Here is a 10431-nt window from a genome sequence, read left to right as displayed (position 1 = left end):
CCAGGCGGCTCCCCGCCCGCCCGCCCCCCAGGGCCCGCCACAGCTGGAAGGCGTGGCTGTGGGCAGAGAGGCACCGTGAGGGCTTGGCCAGCCAGCGTGCCGTGACCGAGGCCTCAGGTGCCTGGAGAGGCGTGGCCGGGGGCCGTGGGCGATGCCCCAGGCCCCTGTTCGTGGGTCTCCCCATCTCCAGCCCTGTCACCCCAGCTGCAGACTGACTGCCACCTTCCACGGCTCCCGAGTACCGGCAGGGCACGTCCAGCTGGCACTCAGAGCCACCACCCTCTGGCCCCTGCCCTCTGACCTCCAGCCCCTGCCTGTCCTCCCTCCTCTCCTGCCTCTGGGCCTCCACAGATGCTATCATTCCTTGTGCTTGGAGCACCCCTTCTCACTGGCCTACTTCCACTGCCTCGCCAGCAGTCGCCTCCTCCTGGAAGCCTGCCTGGCTCCCTCCTCCTAGGCCTGGGCTTGCTGGGGTCCAGCTCCCCGGGGCCCAACCTGAGTCAAGTGAGGGGCCGTGACTGGCTGGCAGAGCTTTGCAGTGTCCCTGGGCCCATTCTGCAGATGGGGAAACAGAGGACAAGAGAGAAAGGATGTGCTCTGGTCAGGGCTCTCCTTGGAACTGGGAAGCTGGACTGGGGGCCAGGCCTGCATGGTCCTGTGCCCTTTCCGCCAGGTCCAAGGTCATGGTTCTGTGAGATCTGGGGGAGTCAGGGGGCGTTGGGGCTCCCGAGATGTAGGCGACTCTGAGGGCCCTGTTTTCTGGGCGAGGTGGTCTTGGGGCCTGAGGGGAGGGGCTGGAGGGCAGGAGGGACTCTGGAACAGTGGGTCAGGGTGGGAGGGCCACAGTGGGCGGGCGGAGTGAGCTCCACCCCGGATTTAACACAGACCCCAGGAAGGCCACCTTGAGCCTGGGAAGCCACCTGCGCCATCTGCCCCCGGGCTTGGTGGGCACAAAGCTCAGAGGACTCCGGGAGGCTGTGGTCACTGCCCCTCTGGACAGGTGGGGCCTTTGGAGTCAGGAGGGCCGGACTCAAATCCCCTCGGCCCCGAGCTGGCTGTGACCTTGAGCCGACCACGTCCTCTCTTTGGGGGCAAAACCTGCCGCCAGGGGTTTAAGTGAGGAGCGAGGTGCCCAGGTCCAAGCTTTCTATTCTGTCCCTGTGGGCGTCCGTCACTCAGTCAGCGTGTGTGTGTGCGCGTGTGTGAGTGTGTGTGCGCGCGCGCGTACGTGTGTGCGCGTGTGTGCGTGCGCGCGTGCGTGTGTGCATGCGTGTGTGTGCGTGTGTGCGTGTGAGTGTGTGTGTGTGTGTGCGATCACAGCGGTGCTCAGCCGTGTGATGAGGGGGGAGATGGGCTGAAATAACCTCTTCCACTGTGAGGGGGGCCTGGTGGTGAGGGGGGCCCAATGGTGAGGGGGGCAGTCGGGAGGCTTCAGACACAAAAGGGAGACATTTAAGGGCCTGAAAAAGAAAAGAACCCAGAACACTGGAGGTCACGTGACCCTTCACCTGCCGCCAAACCAAGAACCGGCCTGAGCGGGCTGGGTTTCCGTGCTGACGGCAGAGGGTGCCGCTGAATGTGAAGTCCTAGAGAGGCCCGCAGGGTTTCCTGCCGACAGGAACCGAGTTACGATCCATCTGACCGCACAGGAGTCAGAGACAAACTCAACACCGAGGGAGGGACCCTCCCCTGAAACCACCGGAGGCAGCAGCGGCGTCAGGTGACTCCAGGGCAGTCCCACGCGCTCCGCCAGCGCCTACACAGGACCGTTCGCCCGGACTGTAAATGCAAAGACACACACGCCTCTGGAAAGACAGGAGGCGAGAGCTGGTGGAGTTCGGGAGAGAGAGGAGGGAATGGCAACGCTCGCTCAGAACATAAAACCCAGCCTTGCGCTTTTAAGAGATGCCTGATTGCCCAGCGGCGTGGCTCCGTGGTTGAGCTCTGACCTACGAACCAGGAGGTTGCGTGCAGCCGATCTCTCTATCCCTCTCCCTTCCTCTCTCCCTAAAATAAAAAAAAAACATATTAAAAAAACCCCACAAGACAAGAGTGCTAAGACTCAAGTGAAAACGGAATAAAGGGCCTGGAGGAAAAGCCGTAAAAACGATCGAGAGAATGAAGTGAGCGTAAGGGGGATCCAGCAGGCCCGCGGGAAGGCGCTGGGAGAGAAAGCGGGTGAGGAGGGAACAGCCCGAGTCCCCGGGCTCTGAAGAAGCAAAGCAGCCTCGGAACAAACGGATATTTAAAGCGACAGCCACGAGGACTTTTCAGAAACAACAGCAACAACAAAAATACTTAGCCCCACGCAAGCGAGGACCCGGGAGGACTCATCACCAACCGGAGACACTCCTTAGTGTGACTGTTACATTTCAAAGACCAAGGGGGAATCTGCAAAAAACGGGCAAACAAGCCTTTGTCATCAGACTCTTCAAAGACAAAGCGGGGCTGCAACCGGGCAGCCCGGAGGACACCTCCTGAAGGAAAGCGCGAGCCGAGGGTTTTATACCCAGACCAGCCGTCCGCCACGCGCACAACCTCCAACACAAGGAACCTGGGCGGTCCGACGCCAGGCGCCCTCCTGGAGGGACCTGTCAGGAGATGAGTGTCACCAGCTGAGTGAGCGGACACGGCAGCCAAGGGACCGGATAATGATGCGACCACAACCGGTGCGGGCCAGATCCAGGTGGGGGAGGGAGCGAGGTGTGTGTGCCCAGGAACCACGTCTCCAGGCCCCGCGGCAGGAGCGTGGTGGGTGGGAGTCAGAGCTGGGATGTGAGGGAGGAGGAGGACCCCAGCCACCTCCGGACTTGGCTTGGAGGCCTGTGGTGGCCCCTGGGAGGGGGGCAGGTAGGAGAAGGGGGTCCTTGGAGGAGTAGGAGGAAGGAGGCTCTGGTGTGGTGGGGGGTCGTCAGGACCCCTCTCTGCACAGTGACGGGGTCGAGGCCGGGCAGGGTGTTTCCGGTGGGGCTCGGATAGAATGCAAGGCGAGCAGGGCCTCCGCAGGGCCCGCCCCAGGAGGCGTGCGATCCAGGAGCAGGTCAGCAGACTCTCCCTGGCTGGGGGAGGCCGGAGGGTGGGGCGGGGGTCGTGAGGGAAGGGGGGCCGGGCACCTGTCCAGGGTGACGGAGAAGTCCAGGAAGGCGGCCACCAGCTCGGGGGTGTGGTTCCGGGCCAGCAGGGTGATGGCCTGCAGCGCATCCTCCTTGGCTTGGGGGATGCGGACGGAGCAGAGCTGCAGGTGGATGGCCTGGCCCAGGCTGGCAACCTGCGCGGGAGGGGTGTGGGGGAGAGGGCCGGTCTGAGCCGGGGGGCCAGGCCCGTTCTGGGGAGCCTAGGGGGACGGAGGCCCCGCCCTGGTGAGCGTGGAACTCTCCTGAGTGGCCCTGAGCTTGAGCCTGATGGGGAGACACCGGCTTGCCCAGGGTGGTCTGAGGGAGGAGGCGCGGCCCTGCCTGGACACAGGGTCAGAAGGGGAGTCCCCACCTGAGAGGGAGAGTCCCACTGCCTTTCGAGGGTACTGAGACCTTTGACTCCGTCTAAACGTTGCCCATTCCCTGGAGGAGTCAGGCTCACCCACCTCGTCACCTCCTGATGGCGCCGCTGGGGCCGACGCGGTTCCCTGTGCCTGGGGTGCCCTCCCTCACCTGTCCACGCCCAGACCCAGGACCTGGCATTTGTCACCCTCCTTCGGGGCGCTGCCCGCCAGGCACATTCCCTCCCTTTGCATGACCCGTGCTGTCCTGGCTCATCGGCCCGGGTCTGCGCACCAGGTCTCTGAGATGTGGGGTCCCCTGGCCGTGCCTCCTCTTCCCCAGCCCCACCTACCGCTCACGCTGCGCCTGTCTGCTGCTTGCCCCTGTGCCCACCACTGGGCCCAGCACACCTGCTGGGGCATCCCCTCCTTCTCTCCCCCGTCGGAACCTCTCAGGGTGGGGGGTCTGTGTCTCCCCCACAGGCTCAAGCTCAGGTCCACGCCTTGGCCCAGAGGCCCCAGCCCTTGGGTGTGACTGGCCACCCCTCTGCCCGCCGGGTCTCTGCCGCCCTCACAGTCTCCAGCTTGGGCCCGTGCTCCTGGACGGCAGTGAGCAGCACGCGGGCGGCCGCCTGCACGCGGAAGGGGCTGGTGGAGCCCAGGCCTTCGATGGCCGTCCAGATGAGGTCGGTCAGCTCTGCCTGCGTGAGAAGCTTCATGACCTCCTGTGGCGGCAGGAGGGGAGGCAGCGTCACTGCGGGGGCCCCTGCCCCGGCGCCACGTCCAGCCTAGGCTCGTACCCCTTCTCCCCTGCTCCAGGCGCCTCAGTCTATGAGCAGCTCCACACTCCTGAGCCCACTCCTCCGGGTCCATAGTGGATGTCAGAATACTTATTAGAATCTTTTTTTAAAATATATTTTTATTGACCTCCTACGGAGAGGAAGGAAGAGGGATAGAGAGCTAGAAACATCGATCAGAGAGAAACATCGATCTGCTGTCTCCTGCACACCCTCTACTGGGGACGTGCCCGCAACCACGGTACATGCCCTTGACTGGAATCAAACCTGGGACCCTTCAGTCTGCAGGCAGATGCTCTATCCACTGAGCCACACCGGTCAGGGCTATTAGAATCTTATTATTCTAAAATTTTAGTGAAATCTTTGTGAGAATGTTAGGCGATTAGTTGTTAGAACGTTAAAATCATTTCAGTGAAATATTTGTAGTTTATACTAACTTTTAAAAAGGAATATTAGGCTGTTACAAATCTGGTTAGAACATTTGTTAGAAGGTTAAATTGTTTTCTAAAATGTCAACTTTTGGTTAAAGTTCTAGAATGTAGAAGGTTTTGGAAGGAATTCAACTTGGAATGGTGGTTAGGTACCCAGAGTCCTCGAGGCCTGCCGGCTCAGGAAGGTCAACACCCAGAGCATGAGAACGTGAGGGGGTGGCAGTGATGGAGGCTTAGTGGTGGGGCATTGGCGATGGTGGAGATGACAGGGTGACGGTGGTGGTGGTGATGCTGATGATGGTGATGGTGGTGGTGGTGGTGGTGGTGGTGGTGGTGATTATAGTAGCTGCTCTCAATTATTAAGAATCTACCATGTACCAGGTACTTTATAGAGAATCTTACTATATCAACCTATAAGGTTGATATTCCCTAGAAAGAATTTATTTTTTCTAACAGGGAGGTGCTAGTTAGGACAAGGGGGAGGCAAACAAGGCAGCCACAGCACAAGTTTAAGGAGACACTTGTTATGACTCTAATGAGACCTGCCTTACCCTAGTCCCTACCCCTTGCTTGTGCTGGACACTATGATGTGCCTCCCAGGCCCAAAGACCCAGCCAAGGTATGAGAGTGAAATCAACAGGACTGAGGGAGGCAGGTTGCTTTAAGGAGGTAGCCCTAAGGAAGAGGTGAGAAATACCTGTTGAATCCATAGGAAGCTGGTGTGATTACAGGCATGCCCTGATTTATTACACTTCGCTTTCTGGTGGGGTGTGGCAGGGCACTTCCTCCCTTTAGGCCTCAGATTTCCTGTCAGTGAAAAAGGGAAGAACATGCAAAGATTGCTAAAGCCTCTTCCTGCCTGGACATTCTGTGTTTATGTAAACTCCTGGATGTTCTGATTTCAACCTGCTCCTTTAAAAGAGAGGCCATATGGCTCTAGAGACAGGAGATCTAGATATGATTCAGGCTCTGATTTGCTTTGTGAGTTTGAGATAGTCACTAAACCTCTCAGAGCGATAATACTTACCTCACAGGACTTTGTGAAGCTCCAAGGTGGTGATGGTGATGATAATGGTGATGATGGTAGTGAGGATGGGGTGGTGGTGGTGATAGTGGTGATGAATGTGGTGCTAGTGATAAAGCTGTAGTGTATACAGACCACCTGAGGAATCAGAACTTGGGACTACAGCCAAGGCCTGTTCTCCAAACGACCTACCATCCCTGGATTAGCCGACCCCCCACCTCTCCCTCTGTGCTCCTGTCTGTCCAAGGCAGAGCCAGAGCTGAGGACCCGCTGTGTTCAGGGACAGTGCAGAGTGGGAGGCCGCCCCTGCCCAGTCCTGGTAGCTCGTCCACCTGAGGGCCTGGTGCTCAGGGCCCTTCCCCACGGTCCCCACTGCTCCCCGCCCTTCCTGCTCTGCCTCTGCCCCGGCCCAGGCTTTTGGGCATAAACGGAAGCCAACCCAGGTTTTTCCGCTCTGGCCCTGGACCTCAGGACTTCAGGTCTTCCGCACGGAACTTCCGACGGCCTCACTGACAGCTCGCGGCGCCGCAGAACGCTGGGCTCTGGGATCAGCCAGGACCAGACTCAGAACCCGCGGGCCCCGACCACTTCTTCAGCATTTGGTTCAACCGAGTGGCGTGTGCGGAAGGCTGGCTCTCCCATCAGGCCCTGCTGAGCCCCGCGTCAGGGTTGGGGTGCGCGCGGTCTAACGGGGGAGCCTGGCCAGCACACTGAGCACAGGGTCAACACCAAGAACGGGCGAGCCGAGGTCGCGTGTCAGAGACACCACGGGCGGCTCAGTCAGAACACGAGGCTCCACGCAACACCCGTCCACGCCAGCCCAGACACGCCCGCTCGGCCCCGCGCATCTGCAGCGGGGAGTGCAGCTCAAATCAGACGCGAAGTGTCGCAAACACACGGGTTTCACGGTGGTGAGAGGGACGTGGGCGCACACTGGCCTCCTCCCAGCCATTGGCCACGGAGGGTCTGGCCGAGGGACAGCAGGTGGCAGGGGGCGGGGGGGGAGACGGGACTGGCTTCGGAGGGCGGGCCTTTCGAAGGCTAAGAAAGGCGCCTGCGAAGATGAGAAGGGCGGGCCCGCTCCTGCCCAGTGCGCGCCTGCGGGAACCACCGCCAGGGCAGGAGGTGGTGGGGTGCCTCAGAGAACACCTCCCCGGCCAGCCGCCCCGCGGGCACCATTTGTTGGGCGCTCATGGAGGCTGGGGTGCCACCGACACCACTCCGCCCATTTCACAGAGGAAGACTGAGGCTCAGAGAGGAGGGGCTTGTCCAAGGCGTCTGTGCCCAGCTCCTCCCTCCACCCCCGCCTCTCCCCAGGCCAGGCCAGCGGCCAGGGCTCCCCCAAAGCTCTCAGTTAACCACCAGAGACGCAGATGAGATCCTGGCCTAGGTTTAATACTCATGCCCTGGCCCAGGTGCTGACTCCTGGGTCCAGCCAGGCCACGCCAGCAGCCGGAACCGGCACCTCCTCAGAGGGGTCGACAGTGGGGGTGGGAGGAGAGCATGGCCACGGTCCCCCACCCGGACCTGCCCACGATTCTCAGGGCCTTGACCTTGGTGACTTGGTGGCTGCTCAGCTGGAAGAGCTGGTCCTTTGGGAACGCCACCGCCCGGGGCGCGGGGGGTGCGGCCTTCTGGTCTCCGCTGCTCCAGAGCAGGGCCTCGTCCTGGCCGGCGGGGGCCAGCTTCTTGGGGACTGGCTCCTTCACCAGCGCAGCCCCTGCAGGCCGGGGGGCAGTGGGCGGGGTGAGTGCCGGGCAAGGGCGGGCTTGGGGATTAGGCTGGGACAGGCAGGGGTTAGGGTCGCTGGTAGGCAGGGTCAGGGCTGGGTCCAACTTTGGGGATGGGACGCAGAGAGGTTCCGGCGGCCTCTGTGGGGTTAGAGGTAGGTTTGGGGCAGGCTGGGGGGAGCTGAGCTCAGGGGTGCGGCATCAGCAGAGGCGTGGCGAGGTGGCCGTGGCCCGTGGTGAGGTGGCCCACGGTGCTGGCTGGCAGGAGCTCACCTCTCTGGTGCACCAGGAGTTGGTGGAGGTGGCCCAGGCCCTCCAGGCTGGAGTGCTGGGTGGCCTGGTCGGGGTCCTGGCACAGAATCCCCAGCATGCCCACCAGCTGCCCGAGCCGCTTGAAGTCCTCTTTCGGCTGTGGGGAGAGTGGGGACTGATGGCAGAACCCACCCACGGAGCCCCCTGCCCCGCCCTCACCCCAGCACCAGGATCGGGCGCCTCCAGGCATGTGGCCGGGCTGGGACTCAGCTGGAGTGAACTTTAAGGGGTCGCCCACACACGCAGAAAGCAAGAGAAATCACATTTCACGCGCTATTTAGAAAAATCAGCGTGACCAGGAAAACCCCATCCGGAAATAAGCTTCAAAACTGTAAACACAGACAGCGAGGGACTCTCCGCTCCCCTGAGGGCACCTCACTGGTCTCACTGGAACCGAGACCTGGGTGCAGGCAGCAGGGCCACCGTGTGCGGAGGCGGTCATTTAAAATATCGCGTCTACATGTTACTGATCTTGGCTGCAGTGTTTGGCGCCCCCAGAGTGTGGTGCCCCCAGAGTGTGGCGCCGCAGGCGAGCTCGCCTCACCCCGTCTCCGTTCCGCGCTGTGGAAACTGATTTTGAGTAAATTGAAGCCACTTTGAACCCATCTGGAGGGGTCTTCCTCCTCTGCATGGGGAGCTGGTGGAGTCTACGCACTGAGCTCCCGGCAGAGCCCACCCTGCTCCCCAAGGCCAGGCCCAGCACCCCGCCTTCCGAGAAGGCGCCCTCCAGGCATCAGGCCCAGGAACTAATTTCCTTATCTCCCCGCGAGGCTCCCTAAGGAGTTAGTGCTGATTTTGGCTGATAGACCAAGTACAACTCACTCCCTGAACACGGGCTGCTGTCCATTCAACCCGGGGGCCAGCGCCACAGCTGGGGGTTCAGCTGGGACCCAGGAAGTGATGGGGGTTGTGATGGATGGAGGGCGTGGGATGGGGGTGCCCCGGGCAGTAACTGCTAAGCCTCGTCCGGGGCAAGCCGCACACCTCAGGAGCCCTTAGCGGCCCCCACTCCATCCGATCCCCGCTGTGTCTCTCCAGGGAAGAAACTCAACTCAGGGTGGGGCTTCCAGGGGCTTGGACCAGGGCGCAGCCAGGCGGACTTCAGAGTCCTTAATCCTGCCCCCCCCCCCCAGCCTGCTTCCTCCTATGAAAAGAGGGGTCTCCCTGGCCACCGCAGGGCACTCAGGGATCCACCCCGTGTGGGTGGCAGGGCACAGGGCGCTTGAACCCTGAGAGCTCTGGCAGGCTCTGGGAGGGGCCGGTTTGGCTGGGAAGGCAGAGGCGGTGGGGCGTGGGGCCAGGTACTCACGTCCAGGTAGAGGTTATTGCTCAGGAATCTGAGGAGGCTCATGCAGCTCTTCACAGCCCGCTGCCGCTCGTGCGCCTTCTCCGACGCCAGCCACACATACAGATGCTGTGGTTGGGGCGGGCAAGGAAAGTGCTGCAGCCCGGGACCCAACTCCGGCCCGGCTCCGCCCTGCCGCAGGCCCCGCCCACCACAGCCTCACTTCAAATGTTGAAACCAGGAGAGGTTCACACAGCGTTTACACCCGCACACTAAGCCAGCCTGCGCCCGGTCCCGCAGGCACTAATCCCATATTGGGGAGGGAGGGCAGGAGTTATGTGCTGTTGTCATGTTTTTTTGTTTGCTTATTTGTTTCAAGATTTAAAAAAATATATATGCCTTCAGTATCAAATATATATGCCTAGGGATCAAAGAGAGCAAAAACCAAAGTCACAGGAAGCAAAACAAAGCCTCAGGCCCCGCCCCCTGGCAAGGAGCAGGTTTATGAGCCAGGCTCAGGAGCGGGGTCCACCTTGTCTCCTCAGGGCCATCCTCCTCGCTCACCCTCGGACCCAGCCCTGCCGGTGCCGCCCCGCACAGCGCCCCCCCTCACCGACAGCAGGAAGTGCAGCTCCTCGGCCGTGGGGTTCTGTGTGATGAAGGTCTGCATCATCTGGTCCAGCGCCTCTGCGGTCTGGTTGTAGAGGTTCTGTGTGGGACGATACACCGCCAGGTGGCTCCACGCCCGGTGGGCGGCTGGAGGCGGAGGCCTGCGCGGGGCGGCGTGCTTTTGGGCTCTCAGTGCTAGGGGTGCCCACTTCCTGCAGACCTGGCGGGGCTGCCTACCCTACTCGGCAGGTGGTGGGGCTGGGCAGGAGGGCGGCCTGGCCGGCCCAAGGGCACAGGCTTCCCAGTGGCCGAGGCAAGTTCGTTTCGCGCCGGGCTGGCTCTAAGGGAGGGCAGCACGGAGGCTGGCCTGGGAATGCCTGCGGGTGCCCCCACTGCTCTGCCGCCGTCGTGGAACGCTTAGTGGACTTTAAACACAGCCCTGCATTTCCACTTTGCAGGGGTCCTGGCAAGTCTGCATCTGGTTCCAATTCTTGGGTCCCCCACACAGGTCCCCACTCTTTACCGCTTGGTTTGCCAGGGCGAGCCCAAGGGGGAGGGGCCGCAGGAATGGCGCAGCCTACCCTCCATCGGAGCCCCGAGGGGCAGAGCTGCCACCTCCCTGGGTCCCTCGGGAGCTCCCAGGCCTGGGCGTAGCAGGGGCTCAGTTAGCACGAGCGCCCTTCCAAGGCAGAGTGCCTTTCCAGAGCAGCAGGCAGAGCCGGACCCCTGCCGGGCCCCTGGGAGAGGTGGACCCCTGCCCGGAGCCCC

General features: G+C 61.7%; 1 protein-coding gene across 1 annotated transcript in view; it reads right to left on the bottom strand.

The window, feature by feature from the left end:
- Positions 1-10431, bottom strand: part of MROH5 (maestro heat like repeat family member 5) — a 58355-nt gene that overhangs the window by 20021 nt on the left and 27903 nt on the right. Inside the window, exons 13-18 of the mRNA XM_015561419.1 lie at positions 9668-9763; positions 9079-9183; positions 7708-7866; positions 7281-7427; positions 4051-4200; positions 3114-3268 (exon numbers count right to left, since the gene is read on the bottom strand). Of these exons, the coding sequence (XP_015416905.1) occupies positions 3114-3268; positions 4051-4200; positions 7281-7427; positions 7708-7866; positions 9079-9183; positions 9668-9763 (812 nt within the window). The remainder of the gene's footprint in view (positions 1-3113; positions 3269-4050; positions 4201-7280; positions 7428-7707; positions 7867-9078; positions 9184-9667; positions 9764-10431) is intronic.

The sequence above is a fragment of the Myotis davidii genome, unplaced genomic scaffold (assembly GCF_000327345.1).
Source record: "Myotis davidii unplaced genomic scaffold, ASM32734v1 scaffold1717, whole genome shotgun sequence".
Classification (NCBI taxonomy): domain Eukaryota; kingdom Metazoa; phylum Chordata; class Mammalia; order Chiroptera; family Vespertilionidae; genus Myotis; species Myotis davidii.
Note: the sequence above shows the minus strand (reverse complement) of the source record. Positions and strands in the feature narration are given on the sequence as shown.